The sequence below is a fragment of the Pararge aegeria genome, chromosome 8 (assembly GCF_905163445.1).
Source record: "Pararge aegeria chromosome 8, ilParAegt1.1, whole genome shotgun sequence".
In the NCBI taxonomy this organism is placed as follows: Eukaryota; Metazoa; Arthropoda; class Insecta; order Lepidoptera; family Nymphalidae; genus Pararge; species Pararge aegeria.
The window spans coordinates 1,626,377-1,648,798 of NC_053187.1; the positions used below are offsets into that span (position 1 = coordinate 1,626,377).

At 34.4% G+C, this 22,422-nt stretch overlaps 3 protein-coding genes and 1 pseudogene across 3 annotated transcripts; all 4 read left to right on the top strand.

The window, feature by feature from the left end:
• Positions 1 to 1,918: 1,918 nt before the first annotated feature.
• On the top strand, positions 1,919 to 6,161 carry LOC120625959 (juvenile hormone esterase-like). The gene is made up of 4 exons (XM_039893239.1): positions 1,919 to 2,191; positions 3,898 to 4,041; positions 4,115 to 5,424; positions 5,996 to 6,161. Exons 1-4 carry the CDS (start codon positions 1,919 to 1,921, stop codon positions 6,159 to 6,161), a joined length of 1,893 nt encoding a protein of 630 aa, XP_039749173.1.
• Positions 6,162 to 6,850: 689 nt separating this feature from the next.
• Positions 6,851 to 12,338, top strand: LOC120625961 (annotated as a pseudogene).
• Positions 12,339 to 12,761: 423 nt separating this feature from the next.
• LOC120625962 (juvenile hormone esterase-like) lies at positions 12,762 to 16,329 on the top strand. The gene is made up of 4 exons (XM_039893240.1): positions 12,762 to 12,797; positions 13,792 to 13,935; positions 14,009 to 15,315; positions 16,164 to 16,329. The coding sequence occupies exons 1-4, from the start codon at positions 12,762 to 12,764 to the stop codon at positions 16,327 to 16,329; spliced, it is 1,653 nt and encodes a 550-aa protein (XP_039749174.1).
• A 978-nt stretch (positions 16,330 to 17,307) lies between these two features.
• On the top strand, positions 17,308 to 22,127 carry LOC120625963 (juvenile hormone esterase-like). The gene is made up of 4 exons (XM_039893241.1): positions 17,308 to 17,343; positions 19,323 to 19,466; positions 19,540 to 20,849; positions 21,962 to 22,127. Exons 1-4 carry the CDS (start codon positions 17,308 to 17,310, stop codon positions 22,125 to 22,127), a joined length of 1,656 nt encoding a protein of 551 aa, XP_039749175.1.
• The last annotated feature ends 295 nt before the right edge of the window (positions 22,128 to 22,422 follow it).

The following is a 22,422-nucleotide window of genomic DNA, read 5'->3' on the forward strand; positions in this document are numbered from 1 at the left end:
CAAACAAAACTAGATGCTAAATTTAGAGGTCTGTTTCAAATCTTAGAAGTTCTTAATCTTAGATGGAGACCGATATGTTCTGAAGTCATTGATTAATAAGCGTATTTACAAGTATGCGCATGATCGTATTAGGAAGATGCCTGAGGGCCAAGTACCATTGAGATTGTAGATAAAGACGAGATAGATGATTATGAAGAATCTAGTTAATTAAATGCACAGGTTCGCGATTCGTTGGGTCAGACACTGTACCAGAATGCTGTAGCCGTAGCCTAGTAGAAATCGGTGTCTGCTCTTTGAGTAGTCCGTGGGTAAGCGGTAGGCAGTAGTTCTGGGTAGTACAGTCGGATCTTGCCTTGTAGCAAAGATCATAGAGTCGAGGGTAGACTCTGGCTTCCCGTGGGGAAGGGCTTAGCAAATGTGGTTGCTAGAGCTATGATTGGACCGCGAATGTGTAACCTGGTGCTTGATCAAATTATTTTGATTGGTTTTAAGAGGATTTGTGTTCTTTTTGATTAACAATGCTCTATGGTACATGGACTCAGTAATCTTTGGAGTTTTTGTAATAATTTTGTCTAACTAGTGGGGAAAGAAACATTGTTAAGCTTTGGTTTATATTTGAGGGTTAGTTTAGAGGGTAAGCTTTAAAGGTTTTGTTTGGGATGATGGTTAAATTTGTCAACAAATTGTTGTTAGTAAAAATAAGCAAACTAAAGACCATAGTTTTATTTTCTGAAGCGAGGTTGTTAGAAATAGGATGAGCCGAACGATAACAGTGCTGGTGTGTTTTGTTATCACATTATATTTCAGATTAACACACGAGGGCGTGTGTCATGCAGGATGGCAGTGTCGCAGCCGGAAATGAGTACAGACACTAAAATGAAACGCAAACGCGCCAACTAGCGGCTAGCACGCATCAACAGTTTTGGCGCGCTTCGACAGAGTCGTGACGGGGTCTACTAACTAGATTGGGATTATTGATTAGTTGGGACTCAAGGCAGAAAGACGTCGTCACGGAACTGTCCTACGTTTCTCTTAGTGGTTATTATTTTAAAAGTTTGCTATTACGATATTAGTTAAATTCAGTGTAAGAAGTTAAATTCAGTGTTCGAACAAAGCGAGTCAAATTTAAAGGTGTTCTTATTGCACGATACCTGAAAATTGCCCACACGATGTCGGACGGATCAAGTTAAAATCCGCCCGATCCTACATATATATATTTAACGAAAATTAGTTTTTCTGTTGGCAGTCTAATGAGAATTGTTTCGAATTTAAGGCGGCCTTGCGACAGCCATATGCTGTGTCTACGTATTAAAACTATAAATGGACTACAAATATGAATCTTAATGTAGCAGATTGTAAACAATTTTAGTAACGTCCTGCTTCTCTAGTCGAATGCAAACTTTTCTCTCATAAGTTCAACGTTGTTATTATCATCTTAGAAAGTAAAGAACACCATAACCGACGAAATAATTAAGACCTTGGTACCTAATAGGAACTAGCGGTCCTAGCAACATGAGAATTATGGTCTGAAGGTACTGGGAACGTACTTATAAGCGTTGAGAAATCTTATTAAATGGTTTCATAACAAACAACAACTAACAATAAACAGGCGGATAAAGCAGATTCTTGCCGAGTGTTCTAAGTGCTCAGTTTTTATGCACTTTCCACTAGGGGATTAAAGACAGCAAGTTGGACCAGTTTGTCTTTGACATTCGCTCAAATTTTTAACGGCTCCATTTTAGTTGAAGATGTGTTTGCTTGTTCTGTTTGCGGAATCCATAATAATAAATAATGCAAAAAATTAATTTATTATTATTAAATTATTTATTGCAAATTTATTTATAACAACAAAATAATAAATTTCTACTTTTATACAAGAAAAAGCATTTTTACAATAGAAATACGTAATGTGTAAATAATGTACAAGATTAATGAAAATGAGACGCGGTGGCGGCAGAACAAGATGCGCACAAATAAGATCGAGAGAGGAGTCGTCGTCGTCGTCGTTGAACGAATTAAAACCCCACCGACATCTGCAGGGGATGTGACGCCTCCTCCAGTTCGGAGAACACGCAAGGGCGTCACCACGCGGCGACATCAACATCAAAAAGACGACGACCAGCCACCATCGGCCAGCTTGGGGCAACGGGAGCGACGGGCTCCCGCGAGTGCTCCCGTTGCCGGTGGTGTAGTGCGTCGCATGAGATGATCTCAATCCATCAATGAGAGCGTCATGCGTGCGTACTATAGGGGGGCGACAGAGTGGGGAACTAACCTCACTTCGTACCGATGCTGTCTATGTTTCAGGCGCTTCAACCAACAATGACTGTGACTGCCCAACGATTGTCGGGTCAAGTGCGGGCTATCCAGTGACGTCACCTGCTGGATGACATAACTACTCCACATGACGATAATCTGGTGAGAGCTGAAAAGGAAAAAGTATCTAAATACTTGGACCTTGCTCACGAGATTACCGCCATGTGGAATGTTGAGTCGACCGTTTTTGTTCCGATCGTCGTTTCAGTCAATGGTCTTCTCGCGAAAAGCTTCGACCAACATCTCAAGAACCTTTCGCTTGGTTGTTGGATCAAGGGTCGGATACAGAAGGCAGTAGTCCTTGAAACGGCTTATTGTGAGGAGGTTCCTCACTCTGGAGCCCTGACTACCGGTTGCTTGGGTATTCAAAAGCCCCGCAAGCGGAGGGTGGAAGTTTTTTTTTATAAATTTTTAATAGTGTTTTTTAATTTATTTTAAGCATTGTTAATAATTTAAGAAAAAAAAAAGAAAAATAATAAATGATAGAAATAATAATAAAGCAAAACACATTATTTTGATAAATTGCATGATTTGAAAATATCAAGTCCCTCCCACCAAAAACTTGGAACTGTATGTGTTGTGCATTATTTATTATTATGAATTCCGCAAACAGAACAAGCACACACATCTTCAACCAAAATGGAGCCGTTGAAAATTTGTGCGAATGTATATGCAGGCCCTAAATAATAATTATTATTTAAGGGTATGGCAAGAATTTATTTATGAAAACAAGCTCTATCTATTGAAAAGATTACCGGTTCTCTAATCGTGCGAATAATTTATGCATTTTAGGCTACCAGGACAACGAAATTTTTTTTCGGAAAATTTAGCTTATAATAATAATGGTCAACCTACAAAAGTTCAAAAATTTAACTTATAGCTATTGCTCGCGGCTTCGTTCACGCTTTTTGGTTTCTTATAAATCCCGCGGGAACTGTTAATTGTTCCGGGATAAAATAAGACATTGTGTTAATCTAATTCATTTCAAATTTGAGTCAATTTGGTTCAGTTTTTGGGTGAAAGAGCATCAACCATTTATAAATACCATCGTTACAAAATTTCACATTTACAATATAAGTAGGATTAGTAGGATAGGATAGTATACATTAAGGGTCATTAAGACCTTGAACGACTTTGAAAGTGTTTAATTACCCGGCAAATAAATTCATTGCAGAGTATAAAAATATTTCTAGGTGAAAAATATTTCCATAGTATTTCACATTTTTGAAGAAAATGTTTTTTTACGGAGTCCTCAATTTATTAATATTGGTATTTGATTCAATTTTATTTTTCACTATGGTTGAAGTACTTAGTCGTAACTATTAAAACTGCGGCTACAACTAAAACTTGTTTAATAATTTTCCCCACAGTTAGAGCAGTCTAGTTGTAGTTTAGTTTCAAGTCAATTGATTCCTTTGATCTCACATCAGTCTCTAAAGCAGAATATTGATTGACCTTTTATGATAATATAAGAGCCAATAGAAGAAAATAGGGTTCCAGATATTCTTTTCTGTTTCTCATGTGCCAGTCATATATATTTACGATAGTTATAAACAATGGATTCTTTATGTCAAACTTCAGCACAACGTAGCGGCTATAATTGTACCGGTAGAGCAAGGACTATTAGAAGGAGAACAAAAATGGACAGTAACTGGAAACACGTTATACAACAGTTTTAAAGGTATCCCATATGCCGCTCCTCCGACTGGTGAATTGAGATTTAAGGTAAGCGATATTTAGTAAAATTAAATATATCCTAAAGCTGGATCATTATCATTAACTAGTAAATATATTTTAGGCTCCTCAACCTGCGCTTTATTGGGAAGGAATCCGAAATGCTACGGAACATGGAAATGTCTGTCCTCAAGTGGATCAATTAACTAATCAGTTTATACCTGGAAGCGAAGACTGCCTTTTTTTAAATGTCTATACTCCCAATTTAAAAAGAGACAACTCTCTTTTACCAGTCATTGTTTTTATTCACGGTGGTAGCTATGTATTTGGTTCGGGGAATGACGATAATTATAAGTGTGATTATCTTGTGGACCAAAATGTAGTTGCAGTGACAATAAATTATAGACTTGACGCTCCTGGATTCTTATGCTTGGATACTAAAGAAGTACCAGGAAATGCAGGTATGAAAGATCAAGTAGCTGCATTAAAATGGGTCCAGAGAAATATAGAAAACTTCGGTGGAGATCCACACCAAGTAACAATCATGGGACAGAGTGCGGGATCTGCGTCTTGTACTTTACACGCATTGTCACCAATGTCAAAAGGGCTATTTAAAAGAGTTATAGCTATGAGTGGAGTACCATTAAGTGAGTTCACCGTTGAATTTGAATCAAAACGTAGAGCATTGATACTTGGTAAAATTCTAGGCTTCGAGACAACAAACACTTCCGCTCTCTTAGAATTTCTCCAAAATGTGCATGTAAAAAAATTAGTTGCCACTAATCCTTCCGTTATAGCAATTGAAGAATATATAAATCTCGTGATGAAATTATACTTTGTACCTGTAGTGGAAAAAGATTTTGGCCAAGAAAGATTTTTAATAGAGCCACCTGATGTTTCACTCAAGAATGGAAGAATGCATGATGTAGATATTTTATTAGGATATGCATCCGCTGAAGGAGTGATTGGTATATTTTTGTATGAAACGCCTCCTACGATTGATAATTACGAGAGATTTAGGGAAGCTTTAGTGCCAAGGAATATTCTTTATCAAAGCACACCAAAAATTACTGTAGAATTAGGAGATTTAATTAAAGATCACTACAGTGGATCAGAACCTTTGTCTTTGAAAACTATGCCACAGTTTGTACAATTTGTGACGGATATGTATACTTATAATATTATAAGATACGCAAGGCATCTTTCTAATTCCGTTATCAGTAACATTTATTTATATCAATTTTCTTGTATGTCCGAACGAAATATTTTAAGCCAACAAGGTAATAAATACGGAATAGCTGGAGTTGCACACAATGATGATCTAATGTATGTGTTTAATGGAAATCGATACAATTTACCAATAACTCAAAATTCTACTTCTTATAAAATGATTCAAAATACATGCACATTACTGACCAACTTTGCCAAATATGGGTAAGTGTCTTAATTTTTTAAAATGTTGTGATGATTTCTTAGTATGTATGACTGTGCTTAATTGGAAATTAAAATATATTCATGATATTCTTAATAACTGTATGGTGGTTTGGTAAATTGGTGGCACATTGGTAGCTCATTTGTATTCTCTTTTTTTGAATTAAAAACAGATTACTGAAATGTATATATATAAAGGTCCGCTTGCACTGTATGTTTATTGGAGCAACCTCCATTCCATAAACAATTTACAATTATAAGTGAAACTAAAAGCAAATAGTATAAATATGGAATAAAAATATGAATTGTTGACAAAACAATGAAGGTACTCGTAATTTCAAAGCCGCAACGCATTTGCGGCTTTTCTGATGCTGCAGATTTCTATGGATGTGGATGATCACATAGGTGACCAACTTGCTCGTTTTCCCACTATTTGTATATTTAAAAATAAATGGTATTTTCTAAAACATGGATAAAAGAAAACTTAAGAATATTAAGATTAAGTTTAAAAATTACACTTCAATTTTATATACACTGATTGATATACACTTAACTTTAAATATTTTTTTTATAGGAATCCAACACCTGATTCATCACTCGGTGTAAATTGGCCCCAATTCACTGCAGAATCCGAAACATACATGGATATTGGAGAAGAATTAACCATCGACACGAAACCAAGGGCTTGTATGATGGACTTTTGGAAAAGAATTTATGAACGTGCTGATCTACCTTTTTGAGTTAAAAATATTAAAATAAGCGTTCAGTAATTTATATTACTATTTGTTGGATATGTTTCATTTACCTCCGCCATCCTTTCTTAGAATTTAAAAAAAAAATAAAAATCTAATTAAATTTTTCGAGATATTAATATTATAATAAATAAATAAATGAATATACTACGACAATACACACATCGCCACCTAGCCCCAAAGTAAGCGTAGCTTGTGTTATGGGTACTAAAGATGACTGATGAATATTTTAATGAGTTATATATACATAAATACTTAGAAAATACATATAAACACCCAGACACTGAAAAACACTTATGCTCATCACACAAACATTTTCCAGTTGTGGGAATCGAACCCACGGCCTTGGACTCAGAAAGCAGGGTCGCTGCCCACTCCGCCAGTCGGCCGTCAAAATAAAAAAATGATTTATGCTACAAGTTATTAAAAATTAGACTTATTAAATAAATCTTAAAATAAATCCATAAAAAAGGTGTAAATTGAAAAATTATACATGTTCAAATAAGTTAAAAGATACAAGAGTCAGACTCATATTACTTGTAATAAATGTAAAGAAGGGTTACCCAGACCCTATATAGTTTTGAAGTGTTTAGCTTTATGTTTACATTTCATTTGGAAGGTATATAAATTATTCCGTGCTTGAAATAGTTTTATAGTATTTCACAGTTTTACCGACAATGTATTTCTTCGTAGTGCTTGGTTTGTTCATATTAGTATGTTGGTAATTTTATATGTTATTCTTTTATTTTTATACTATTCATGGATTCATCCAGGCCAAAATCATATTTACCTTTTTACACGATTAAGACGATCTATCAAAAATACTCCTCTTCCTAAATAAAATAGTTTTATCAAATCATTCGAAGGTCACAAAAAGACATACACTCAATTTTGCATAGCACATAATTTAAGTGAAGATTTAAGTGCTTAAGCGAATTTCCAAAGAATCTCGGCTTTCCTTGTGTTGCCGTAGCAGAAATTTTATAAAAAGTAATAATCGCTCTTATACATTTCTTCATACAAGGTTTAACATCCAAACTTTAATTAATTTTTCTTCAAACCCTTCAACATATTAATACTCACCTTCATGAGCCTGGATCTTAAAATTCTTTTTGAAAACACGTCTATGCCTTAACTGTCAAACCCATCTTTCGATATTCATGTAATTAAACTTAATAATAGTTTAAAACCACTAAATGTTTCATCGCCCCGCCTTTAAAACCATGTAGGCATAATTTTGCAGGTATTTTATTGCTCAAGAGTTATAACACTAAATGCCAATTTAAAAGGTTTAATAGTGACTAATCAAGTAGAAGATTATGAGTAGCATTTAAATATAATATCATGTAATATTATGTCTACAAAAAACATAATATTTATATATAAGCTCATTTGTCTAAGATACCAAACGTAGAAATTATCACATATATTATTATCAAAACAAAAATAAAAATTTCCAAATTGTACCCGCCAGGGATGGAACCCGGGGTTTCCCAATTATAAAACCCCAGTCCACCAACAGTTCAGCAAACTCAACAACAATAGGGACTGTATTTACCAGGTTGATATGCGATTATTTACGTAACAAAATTTATTTGGAAAATGTTAAGAAATTTATATATTTATTTAAATAACTCAGCACAACGTAGCGGCTATAATTGTACCGGTAGAGCAAGGCCTATTAGAAGGAGAACAAAAATGAACAATCACGGGAAACACGTTATACAACAGTTTTAAAGGTATTCCATATGCCGCTCCCCCAATTGGTGAATTGAGATTTAAGGTAAGAAATATTTAGTAAAATCAAATATATTCTAAAGCTGGATCTTTATCATTAACTAGCAAATACATTTTAGGCTCCTCAACCTGCGCTGTACTGAGAAGGAATCCGAAATGCTACGGAACATGGAAATGTCTGTCCTCAAGTAGATCAATTAAATAATGAATTTATACCTGGAAGCGAAGACTGTCTATTTTTAAATGTTTATACTCCAAATTTAAAACTAAACAATTATCTTTTATCTGTTATAGTTTTTATTCACGGTGGTGGCTATATGTATGGTTCTGGTAATGACGATTATTATGGGTGTGATCATCTAGTTGACCAGAATGTAGTTGTAGTTACAATGAATTATAGACTTGACGTTCCTGGATTTTTATGCTTGGATACTAAAGAAGTACCAGGAAATGCAGGTATGAAAGATCAAGTAGCTGCATTAAAATGGGTGCAAACAAATATAGAAAACTTTGGTGGTAATCCCAGCCAAGTAACAATCATGGGACTAAGTGCGGGTGCTGTGGCTTTTACTTTACACGCACTGTCACCAATGTCTAAAGGGCTATTTAAAAGAGTTATAGCTATGAGTGGAGTGCCATCAAGTGAATTCTCGGTTGAATTTGAATCAAAACGCAGAGCAATGGTACTAAGTAAAAGTTTAGGCTTTGAGACAACAAACACTTCCGCTCTCTTAGAATTTCTCCGCAAGGTGCCTGTAAAAAAATTAGTTGCCACTAATCCTTCCGTTATAGCAATTGAAGAATATATAAATCTCGTGATGAAATTATACTTTGTACCTGTAGTGGAAAAAGATTTTGGCCAAGAAAGATTTTTAATAGAGCCACCTGATGTTTCACTCAAGAATGGAAGAATGCATGATGTAGATATTTTATTAGGATATGCATCCGCTGAAGGAGTGATTGGTATATTTTTGTATGAAACGCCTCCTACGATTGATAATTACGAGAGATTTAGGGAAGCTTTAGTGCCAAGGAATATTCTTTATCAAAGCACACCAAAAATTACTGTAGAATTAGGAGATTTAATTAAAGATCACTACAGTGGATCAGAACCTTTGTCTTTGAAAACTATGCCACAGTTTGTACAATTTGTGACGGATATGTATACTTATAATATTATAAGATACGCAAGGCATCTTTCTAATTCCGTTATCAGTAACATTTATTTATATCAATTTTCTTGTATGTCCGAACGAAATATTTTAAGCCAACAAGGTAATAAATACGGAATAGCTGGAGTTGCACACAATGATGATCTAATGTATGTGTTTAATGGAAATCGATACAATTTACCAATAACTCAAAATTCTACTTCTTATAAAATGATTCAAAATACATGCACATTACTGACCAACTTTGCCAAATATGGGTAAGTGTCTTAATTTTTTAAAATGTTGTGATGATTTCTTAGTACGTATGTGTTGTATAGATATACCTATGTGTGCGGGCTGCGACCCGCGACGCCCGCCTACCTTTATATTATACTAATCAGTGTGCTAATGGCTGGCTTGTTTTACTGACGTATACGTACGCCCTCCCTTGCTAGATAGAAACACAACAGTGGCGACGAGTGCGGATTAAAAAAGTTGTTCGAAATGTCTACGGGAACGACTTATGGGGTTCTGACGACCTTTGACCATCTCTCACAAGAATGGGACAACTACAAGTCGCGTTTAAATCAATGGTTTATTGCTAACGACATAACCTCAACAACGGACAAAACAACAATTAAAAGGAGGGCGATCTTGTTAACATCATTAAGTGAGTCATCATTTAAGTTAGCAAGTGACCTGGCGTCTGGTAAGCGTGATTTCCGAAAGTACGTACAAGTCGCATTTTAAACAATTACCATTGTCAGTAACCAACAAAAAATTATTTAGTTATACGGGCGAAAATATTAAAACAGTCGGAGTTGTATTATTGCCTATATCATATAATGGCCGTACGCATGTTTTAAATGTATACGTGGTATGCGCAAGCGGGCCGCCATTGCTAGGCCGTGATTTCATTAGGGAGTTTGACCTTCAGTTGGTACCTGCAAATGCAGCGGCCGTGCATACGTTACACGCGGAGATGCAGGCCGAATGCAAATCTAATATTGTCAAACAACTCGTCGATCAGTATCCGAAAGTTTTCTCAGACAATCTTGGATCGTTTAACAAATATGAAATAAGCTTGCGCCTTAAACCAGATGCTAAGCCGATTTTTTTTAAAGCGAGATCAGTGCCCTACGCTTTAAAGGAAAAAATAGACAAAGAACTGGATCGGTTATTATCATTAGGCATTTTAAAACCTGTGGAACACTCCGAGTATGCATCGCCTGTGGTACCTGTTTTAAAGAAGAACGGCAGCATACGGTTATGTGCCGACTATTCGGTTACAATAAATAGACAGTTGGTTATGGACCAATATCCGTTGCCGACAGTAAACAATTTGTTAGCTAAATTACATGGGGGCGTACAATTCAGTAAAATAGATTTATCTATGGCATACAATCAGTTTATATTAAATAAAGATTCGCAAAGTCTAACATGCATCAACACGCATCGCGGTCTCTTTAATTTTACCCGTTTAGTTTTTGGGTTGTCCAGTGCGCCGGCCATTTTCCAGCGGGCGATGGAATGCTTGCTTTCGGGTATAGATGGAATCATATTTCTGTTGGACGACATTCTCATCACAGGAGCTAATAAAGACCAGCATATACATAGGCTGTATGCAGTGTTACAACGCTTAGATAACGCGGGTTTAACGGTACAGATGAGTAAGTGCGAATTCTTTAAAGATGAGATTTCATATTTAGGTCACATCATAGACAAGTACGGAATAAGGAAGTCGCTCGATAAGGTAAAAGCAATATTACAAGCTCCTAAGCCTACAAATGTGTCACAACTACAGTCGTTTCTGGGTCTCACTAATTATTATAGGAACTTTGTGCCCGACGCGTCATCCGTGTTAAGCCCATTATACAATTTATTAAATAAAAATACAAAATGGGAGTGGACTAGCATTCATGATGACGCATTCGTTCGAATAAAAAACATTTTAGCTTCTGACAAGACACTAGCGCATTTTAATCCTAGGGCCAGGTTAATATTGACTGTGGATGCGTCGCCAACCGGGTTAGGTGCTGTACTGTCACAAGTCGGCAGTGACGGGTTAGAAAGGCCAATATCGTACGCATCTCGGACGTTGAACTCTGCGGAAAAAAATTACGCACAAATTCAAAAAGAAGCTACAGCTATCATTTTCGGCAGCTAGCGACGACCAGACCTGGGACCCGGACGTGATACCAGACCTACCATCACATGCTGCAGTCCACTGCGATGCTGTCGCGGCACCAGGAGGGGAAGGGGAGTCAGCTAGGGAGCCTGGGCAAGGTGCGTCGCCGGTGGGTTGCCCGGCAACACCGCTGCGCCCTTGCAACGACGCTCAAAGGCGACGGGCAATAAGTCCGATTTTCTCCACACCAACTTCAGACCCGCATCATGACAGTGAATAGTGATGGATAGTAAGATACAGTTAGCTAGTATAAGTTTAATCGTGTTTCTGAATCTAAGGGGAAGGGATGTTGTATAGATATACCTATGTGTGCGGGCTGCGACCCGCGACGCCCGCCTACCTTTATATTATACTAATCAGTGTGCTAATGGCTGGCTTGTTTTACTGACGTATACGTACGCCCTCCCTTGCTAGAAAGAAACACAACAACAACTGTGCTTAATTGGAAATTAAAATATATTCATGATATTCTTCATAATTGTATGGTGGTTTGGTAAATTGGTGGCACATTGGTAGCTCATTTGTATTCTCTTTTTTTGAATGCCAGATTACTGAAATGTATATATAAAGGTCCGCTTGCACTGTATGTTTATTGGAGCAACCTCCATTTCATAAACAATTTACAATTATAAGTGAAACTAAAAGCAAATAATATAAAAATGGAATAAAAATATGAATTGTTGACAAAACTATGAAGGTAATTTCAAAGCCGCAACGCATTTGCAGCTTTTCTGATGCTGCAGATTTCTATGCATGTGAATGATCACATAGGTGACCAACTTGCTCGTTTTCCCACTATTTGTATATTTAAAAATAAATGGTATTTTCTAAAACATGGATAAAAGAAAACTTAAGAATATTAAGATTAAGTTTAAAAATTACATTGATTGATATACACTTAACTTTAAATATTTTATTTATAGGAATCCAACACCTGACTCATCACTCGGTGTAAATTGGCCCAAATTCACTGCAGAATCCGAAACATACATGGATATTGGAGAAGAATTAACCATCGACACGAAACCAAGGGCTTGCATGATGGACTTTTGGAAAAGCATTTATGAACGTGCTGATCTACCTTTTTGAGTTAAAAATATTAAAATAAGCGTTCAGTAACTTATATTACTATTTGTTGGATATGTTTCATTTACCTCCGCCATCCTTGCTTAGAATTTTTAAAAAAAATAAAAATCTAATTAAATTTTTCGAGATATTAATTTTAAAATAAAAAAATGATTTATGCTACAAGTTATTAAAAATTAGACTTATTGAATAAATCTTAAAATAAATCCATAAAAAAGGTGTACATTGAAAAATTATACATGTTCAAATAAGTTAAAAGATACAAGAGTCAGGCTCATATTACTTGTAATAATTAATGTAAAGAAGGGTTACCCAGACCCTATACAGTTTTGAAGTGTTTAGCTTTATGTTTACATTTCATTTGGAAGGTATATAAATTATTCCGTGCTTGAAATAGTTTTATAGTATTTCACAGTTTTACCGACAATGTATTTATTCGTAGTGCTTGGTTTGTTCATATTGGTATGTTGGTAATTTTGTTATGTTATTCTTTTATTTTTCTACTATTCATGGTTTCATCCGGGCCAAAATCATTTTTAACTTTTTCCACGATTAAGACGATCTATCAAAAAAACTCCTCTTCCTATATAAAATAGTTTTATCAAATCATTCCAAGGTCACAAAAAGACATAAACTCAATTTTGCAGAGCACATAATATAAGTGAAGATTTAAGTGCTTAAGCGAATTTCCAAAGAATCTTTCCTTGTGTTGCCGTAGCAGAAATTTCATAAAAAATTAATAATCGCTCATATAGATTTCTTCATACAAGGTTTAACAAAAAAACTTTAATGAATTTTTTTTCAAACCCATAATATGTTGAACATATTATTACTCACCTTCATGGGAGTTGGATATCTTAAAAATTTTCTTGAAAACGCGTCTATGCCTTAACTGTCAAACCCATCTTTCGATATTCATGTTAGTAAACTTAATAATAGTTTATAACCACTAAATTTTACATCGCCCCGCCTTTAAAACCATGTAGGCATAATTTTGCAGGTATTTTATTGCTCACGAGTTATACAATAACTCGTGAGTAAGTAACACTAAATGCCTATTTAGAAGATTTAATAGTGACTAATAAAGTTGAAGATTATGAGTAGAATTAAAACATAATATCATGTTTTATTTCTACAAAAAACATAATATTTATATATAAGCTCATTTGTCTAAGATACCAAACGTAGAAATTATCACATAAATTATTATCAAAACAGAAAATAAAAATTTCCAAATTGTCTCCGCCAGGGATGGAACCCGGGGTTTCCCACTTATAAAACCCCAGTCCACCAACAGGTTGACAAAGCGCGGCAAACTCAACAACTATAGGGACTGTTTTTATACCAGGTTGATATGCCGATAGGCCTTTTGCATAGAAGATAAAGATAATTATTTACGTAACAAGTTTTATTTGAAAAATTTTAAGAAATTTATATATTTATTTCAAAAACTCAGCACAACGTAGCGGCTATAATTGTACCGGTAGAGCAAGGCCTATTAGAAGGAGAACAAAAATGCACAATCACGGGAAACACGTTATACAACAGTTTTAAAGGTATTCCATATGCCGCTCCCCCGATTGGTGAATTGAGATTTAAGGTAAGAAATATTTAGTAAAATTAAATATATTCTAAAGCTGGATCATTATCATTAACTAGCAAATACATTTTAGGCTCCTCAACCTGCGCTTTATTGGGAAGGAATCCGAAATGCTACGGAACATGGAAATGTCTGCCCTCAAGTGGATCAATTAAATAATGAATTTATACCTGGAAGCGAAGACTGTCTTTTTTTAAACGTATATACTCCAAATTTAAAACCAAACAACTCTCTTTTATCTGTCATAGTTTTTATTCACGGTGGTGGCTTTATGTATGGTTCTGGTAATGACGATAATTATGGGTGTGATCATCTAGTTGACCAGAATGTAGTTGTAGTTACAATGAATTATAGACTTGACGTTCCTGGATTTTTATGCTTGGATACTAAAGAAGTACCAGGAAATGCAGGTATGAAAGATCAAGTAGCTGCATTCAAATGGGTGCAAACAAATATAGAAAACTTTGGTGGTGATCCCAGCCAAGTAACGATCATGGGACAAAGTGCGGGTGCTGTGGCTTGTACTTTACACGCACTGTCACCAATGTCTAAAGGGCTATTTAAAAGAGTTATAGCTATGAGTGGAGCGCCATCAAGTGAATTCTCGGTTGAATTTGAATCAAAACGCAGAGCAATGGTACTAAGTAAAAGTTTAGGCTTCGAGACATCAAACGCTACGGATTTAGAATTTCTCCAAAATGTGCCAGTTAATAAATTAATTGCCACAAATTCTTCCGTTATTGCAATTGAACAATATATAAATCTCATGATGAAAGTATACTTTGTACCTGTAGTGGAAAAAGATTTCGGCCAAGAAAGATTTTTAATAGAGCCACCTGATGTTTCACTCAAGAATGGAAGAATGCATGATGTAGATATTTTATTAGGATATGTATCCGCTGAAGGGCTGGTTGGTATATTTTTGTTTGAAACGCCTCCCACGATTGATAATTACGAGAGATTTAGAGAAGCTTTAGTGCCAAGAAATATTATTTATCAAAGCACACCAAAAATTACTGTAGAATTAGGAGATTTAATTAAAGATCACTACAGTGAATCAGAGCCTTTGTCTTTGAAAACTTTGCCACAGTTCGTAAACTATGCTTCGGATATGTATATTTATAATATTATAAGACACGCAAGGCATCTTTCTAATTCTGTTATCAGGAACATATATTTATATCAATTTTCATGTATGTCCGAACGAAATATTTTAAGCCAAGAAGGTAATAAATACGGAATAACAGGAGTTTCGCACAGTGATGATCTAATGTATGTGTTCAATGGAAATCGATACAATTTGCCAATAAATAAAAATGCTACTTCTTATAGAATGATTCAAAATACATGCACATTACTGACCAACTTTGCCAAAAGTGGGTAAGTGTCTGGTTTTAGAAATTCATAATACGAATCATCACCATCAATTTAAGCCGATTATCGTCCCACGACAGAGCGTGCGTCTTCTCTGAGACACAGAAGCGTTTAGGACGCAGTCCACTACGCTAGCGAAGTATGAATTGGTAGACTTCACTTGGGAGCATTATGGAAAACTTTAAGGCATGCAGGTTCTTCACGATGTTTTCCTTCACCTTAAAAAAGCAAGTGATATTGAAATGCTCAAATTAATAATGCACATAACTCCGAAAAGTTATAAGTACGTTGCGGGGATCAAACTCGGTACCCCGAAAAGGAAACCGAAGCCTTACCCCCTCTCTAGGCTGGCTTCGATTTATATATGTTTATATATATTTTATTTTGTCTTCCTCGTTATTGGATAGCAATCCCAGCACCTTTTACTAAATCCATCGGCTTTAATATTGTCTCATTTCCATTCTATTTATCTTTGTCAAATTACGTTCGATGTGCTGCCGTTTGCAACTTATTTTTATTCAGACATCCCTCGTTTCCATATTATATATTGCGATTACAAATTGGAAATAAGAATCAATAAATATTAAAATGGAATAAAAATATAAATTGTTAACAAAATTTAAAAGGTAATTTTAAAGCCAGCAACGCCTTGGTGGCTCTTTTAATGCTGCGTATGTTTATGGGCGATGGTTAGCACTTTGAGGGTTTTCCACTATTTATATACTTAAAAATAAATGTTAGATTCTGTATGTAGCTGAAAGAAAACTTAAAAACATTAAGTTTGAGTTTAAAAATTACACTATATTTCCAAATGAATAATTTAAAATATTATTAACTTTATATATTATTTATAGGAATCCAACACCTGATTCGTCACTTGGTGTAGATTGGCCGAAATACACTGCAGAATCCGAGACATACATGGATATTGGAGAAGAATTAATAATCAACACGAAACCAAGGGATTCTATGATGTACTTTTGGAAAAGCATTTATGAACGCGCTGATCTACCTTTCTGAGTTGATAGTATTAAAATAAGCGTAACTTCAGATACTGTTTGATTGGTCTTTTATTAATTTTCCTCCGCCGTTTTTGCTTAGAATATTATATATTACTAGCTGTGCTCAGCGTAAATTACGGGGCGAAACGTACTGCTATATATTGTAGAACCAACCTTAATGAATTAGATACCTAACGTAAAGTTTTTTTAATCGTACTGCTAGTGCCGAATATACTTGTAAGTACAACAAAGTACCTATGAAATTACTCGTAAGTACAAGTATAAAATATTGTGATGAAAATCCTTCGAACATATTTGTTAAAACCAACGACTGCGGTGTGGGATATAAAAGTGGGGGGGTTTGCCGCACGAAATTTTGGTTAACATGTACAAATTATTGTATGTATTTTAATCGGTTTACATTTCACGGAGTTTTGGTGTTAAATCGTCAAAGCACTTTCACCTCTATCCTGAAGGAACCGTGTTGAATTTCGGGATTTAAATTACCCTATGTTGTACATCGTAGTAACTCAATTCAGGCAAAGTTTCATTTCAATTCATTAAGTAGTTTCAGCGTAATGCACGGCCCAGATACAGACAAACAGATAGGCAAAAATGAAAATAAAAAAAAAAAACAAAATATCTTTAATGTAAAGAATTCAAGTCGATACAGTTTTATTATTTTTAATTGACAACAAAAAAATATAAAAATAAGATTATTAAATGTTTTGTAATATTTTTTTTAATTAAAATAAGTTATACTAAAATTAATTAAAATATAGTTTAAAAAAAGATGTAAATTTAAAATCATAGATGCTCGAATAAGTTTTAAGATAAAATAATCAGACGCATATAATTTTCAATAAATATAATGATGGGTCACTCAGACCATACAGAGTTTCGTAGTGTTCATTTTTTATGCTAACATTTTTTTGGGAGGTATATAAACTATTCCGTGCTAAAAATAATTCTGTAGTATTTCACATTTTAACCGACAATGTATTTATTCGTAGTACTCGGTTTGTTCATATTGGTATGTATTCATTAATTTAATATGTTACTTGAAGCTCACTTTTCGTATAATACGAATATAATTTAATTTTGTTTTGTTATGCCGATATTTTTTTACCTTTTTTCACGATTGAGGCGATCTAGCAAATAAAAGTTCTCTTCCTAACTGAAATAGTTATGTTAAATCTTTCGATGGTCACAAAGAAACATAAGCTTAATTTTGCATTAAACATACGTTAGATTTTTTTTTATTGACAAAAAAAAAAATTTAATACATAACCTAATATACTAGGCCATCCTAAGAAAATAAACGGTCAGAAATAGCACGTTAAAAACAGTATTCTACAATTATTTTTAAATGGTAACTAGATATAGGGAATATCTAGTGTTCCGGTATGATGTTTAGAAACCGATATGAGTATGACTACCATACTTCCTTACAGGTTAGCCCACTACCATCTTAGACTGCATCATCACTTACCACCAGGTGATATTGCAGTCAAGGGTTAACTTGTAGTGGAATAAAAAAAAATCTACGTTACCTACCTACATTATAGCTAATTATTATAGCTACAATATTTATCACAGCCTTGAAAGTAGTAATTGCAGATATAAGGCATTCACACAATGAAAGTAATAAAAGTGTTAAATGCTTAAGGGAAGAAAAGATTACCGGCTTTCCTGCGTTCCCGCAGTAGAAATTTCATAAAAAAGATATACAATTCTTCATAAAAACTTTTATATCCCATTTTCTTTTAACTATTCTTCTAACATTCACCTTCTTAAGAGCATACTCTGTGAGAAACACATCTCTCGATTTTCAAGTATGTAAGCTTAATAATATTTTTTACCGCTTAATTTTTCATCGCCCCTCTTTCATCACACTGAAGTGGTAATTTTCAAAAAAATTTAAGCCGGTTGTTTATTACACAACAGTTATTACGCTTAATTTTAATAGTGTGCAATAAAGTTGATGATTAGGTTTTATATCCACAGAAAGATTATATATTGATATGCACGCTAATTTGTAATTGAGGTACTAAGACACCAAACACAGAAATTGGGATACTTGATATCAAAAAAGAGTTTAATTCAAATATAACAAAAAAAATCCCTCTTCAGCGGTCAGACAAATGTACATTTTCTTTTTACAAGCCAAGATATTATACGAAAGCATAAACTATTACATTTTGATCCTGACACACTTCTAAATAAAAGAAGGTCGGACAAAGTTTGCCAGATCAAATCATGTAGAACCGAGAAGGCATTTCTATGATGCTAGTCCAACATTGAATAACAAAATGAATTACCTCCAAAAAAATATACCCGATGAATCACAGAAATTGTAAATATTATAATAACAAGTGGCTTAAGACGCTGTCCTATACTGATACGGAAAATATCGTCACTTCAAATTAAAGGCAGTAACTTTGCAGATCTTGCTTGCAAAACATACTCAAAAAACAGGCAACACTCACACGCACATACACTCACACACACTCACATAAACTTACACACACACACACGTGCGTCACACACGTACGCATACACAAACACGTACATTTAAAAATTAAGTTGTATTGTTTTAGTTGTAATATTTTCATTTTCTTTGTTTTAGTCTTTTTGTATTTAGGCAAACCCGGAGGTGGGCGTTAATCGCTGTAACACAGTTTTTAACTAATACAGTTTAAGAATCCGTTGTAAATGAGACACAATAAAGACAATTATTACTAAACTCTAGTTCACCAAAACAGTGATATATGGAAAATGTTGTTGAATTAAAGTTTTTCAGTATCATGACGAAAAACTTTAAAAATAACTTTAATTTTAATTCTACAATAATAGGGACTGTGAATAGGAAAGGTATTATACCCATCGATGGGTATAGTACCTTCTTTCCAACTTTTTGTTTGGAACAACATTTTTCCCATGTGCCAAATTTAATTTTTAAAATTTTTAAGGAATTTATAAGTACCTATTTATTTTTCTCAATAATATCAGCAAAAAGCAGCGGCTATTATTGTACCGGTAGAGCAGGGACTATTGGAAGGAGAACAAAAATGGACAATCACGGGAAACACGTTATACAACAGTTTTAAAGGTATCCCATATGCCGCTCCTCCGACTGGTGAATTGAGATTTAAGGTAAGAAATATTTAGTAAAATTAAATAATTTCTAAAAATCTAAATCATTAATAAACTAGTAAATATATTTTAGGCTCCTCAACCTGCGCTGAACTGGGAAGGTGTCCGAAATGCTACAGAACATGGCAGTTTTTGTCCTCAAGTGGATCAATTAACAAATAAGTTTTTACCTGGAAGCGAAGATTGTCTTTTCTTAAATGTTTATACTCCAAATATAAATACAGATGATTCTCTTAAACCAGTGATGGTTTTTATTCACGGTGGTAGCTATGCATTTGGTTCAGGGAATGATGAGAATTACGCAAGTGATTATTTAATTGATAAAAACGTTGTTGTCGTAACTTTAAATTATAGACTTGACTCTCTCGGATTTTTATGCTTAGATACTAAAGAAGTACCGGGAAATGCAGGTCTTAAAGATCAAGTAGCTGCGTTGAAATGGGTACAGAAAAATATAGAAAACTTTGGAGGTGATTCAAACCAAGTTACAATCTTCGGACAAAGTGCTGGTGCTGTGTCTTGTTTTTTGCACGCACTATCACCAATGTCTAAAGGGCTGTTTCATAGAGTAATTGCTATGAGTGGAGTGCCAATAAGTGATTTCTCGGTTGAATTTGAATCAAAACGTAGAGCAATGTTACTTGGTAAAAGTCTAGGCATTGAGACAACAAACACTACGGCTTTCTTAGAATTGTTACAAGATTTGCCTGCCAAAAAATTAATCGGCACAAACCCTTCTGTCATAGCAATTGAAGAATATATCAATCTCGTGATGAAATTATATTTTGTCCCTGTCGTGGAAAAAGATTACGGTCAGGAAAGATTTTTAATAGACCAACCTGATGTTCTACTTAGGAATGGAAGAATGCATGATGTGGATGTTTTATTGGGATACGCATCCGCTGAAGGAATCGTTGGCATATTTATGTATGAAAAAGCTCCTACAATTGAAAATTATGAGAGATTTAGAGAAGCCTTAGTGCCAAGGAATATCCTTTATCAAAGCAAACCAACGATCACTGTAGAATTAGGAGATTTAATTAAAGAACACTACAGTGGATCAGAGCCTTTGTCTTTGAAAACGATGCCCCAGTTTGTGAACTTTACGTCGCACATGTTTACCTATGGTGTTCTAAGATTCGCAAAGCATCTATCCAATGCTGCTATTGATAACATATATTTGTATCAGTTTTCTTGTATGTCAGAACGAAACATTTTAAGCCAACAAGGTACAAAATACGGAATTAATGGAGTTTCACACAATGACGATCTTATGTATGTGTTCAATCCAATACAATACAATTTACCAATGAATAAGAGTGCTCCTTCTTATAAAATGATTGAAAATACCTGCACATTACTGACCAACTTTGCTAAATATGGGTAAGTGTTTAGAGTTTCTTGAAATGAATAGATATGTAATATTTTTATAATACGTATGGGCTTCCTGCGAATGTCGTACGAGGTGATTTAGGAAATATAACGGAGACCGGGCAGCAGCGTGCTCTGTGCGACTACTTACTAGTATTTACTAAGTATGTCGACCCTACTTTCTGAGTCCAAGGCCGTGGGTTCCATTTCTACAACTGGATAATGTTTGTGTGTTGAACATGAACGTTTATCGGTGTATGGGTGTTTATCTGTATATTTTAAGTATTTGTGTACATTATTCATAAAAAAATATTCATCAGTCATCTTAGTACCCATAACACAAGCTACGCTTACTTTGTAGCTAGATGGCGGTTTTTTTTTGTCGTAGTATATAAAAAAAAAGAAAAAAAAAATTACTGCGATCACGACCCGTCTGCCGAGCGTGATGTTTATGGGCAAACCCTACCCTAGTTGGAGAGGACTTAAATTCAGCAGAAGACTATTTGGCTATTAATGATGACGTAAGCATTTCATAAATCTTAAAAGCTTAGCTTATCTTCTAAGTCATCTTCCGACGGACCGACGTGTCATTGATGAGTGCTGGATGCCTTAATACATATGTTTTTGAAGGGAATTAGGTTTTGTGCCGCGTGTATTCAACAGCTTATTCTTTTTGATATTGTCAGTCCAGTAACGCTCTAGGGGGGTTCAACCTATGTTGCTATTTCTTATAAAAAACTATTCTAAAAAAGTAATAGTTGCAATATGGAAACCATCTATTGTTTACTTTTTTTTCTAAGAACCAATTTGATAGTGAATGAGAGAGTGATTTGAATTGTGAATATTTCACATAACAAGCGTATGGCTTGTTATTTATGCATTTAACTTAAATGCTCAAGTTATAGATGTAGTTAACTTTAATTATTGTAATGTGAGGCATAAAAGCAGCCTAGTCGTGAAGACGTAGGCTTCATATCCCTAAGCTACGTTCTAATCCCAAACCGCACCTCTAATTTTAAGTTATGTCTAATTTAAATATATCTTGCTTAAACGGTGCAGGAAAACATCGTTTGTAAAGTACATAATATTAAGGGAAGTTAAACTTTAAACATTTTATTTTATAGGAATCCAACACCTGATTCGTCACTCGGCGTAGAATGGCCCAAATACACTGCAGAAACCGAAACATTTATGGATATTGGAGAAGAATTAACAATCGACACGAAACCAAGAGCTTGTATGATGGACTTTTGGCAAAGAATTTATGAACGAGCTGATATACCTTTTTGAATTGAAAATATCATAATTAAATAATAAACATATCTATTTAAATTTTTTTTTTTAACAGATACTATTTTCAATGACAAATTCAATTTCACACAATATTCTATCTAAATAAAACAGCATAACATCAAATTGAAATTCGAAATTCTTTATACATTCATAAATATATGCTTATATAATTTTTGTGAGGTTGATGGTGATAACTACGTACGTCAACTTAAACCTAAAGTTTCTGACTTTCTGCTATTTAAGAATAACTGTCTTTTATTAAACTGCTATGATTTTCTAAAGCATCTTTTAT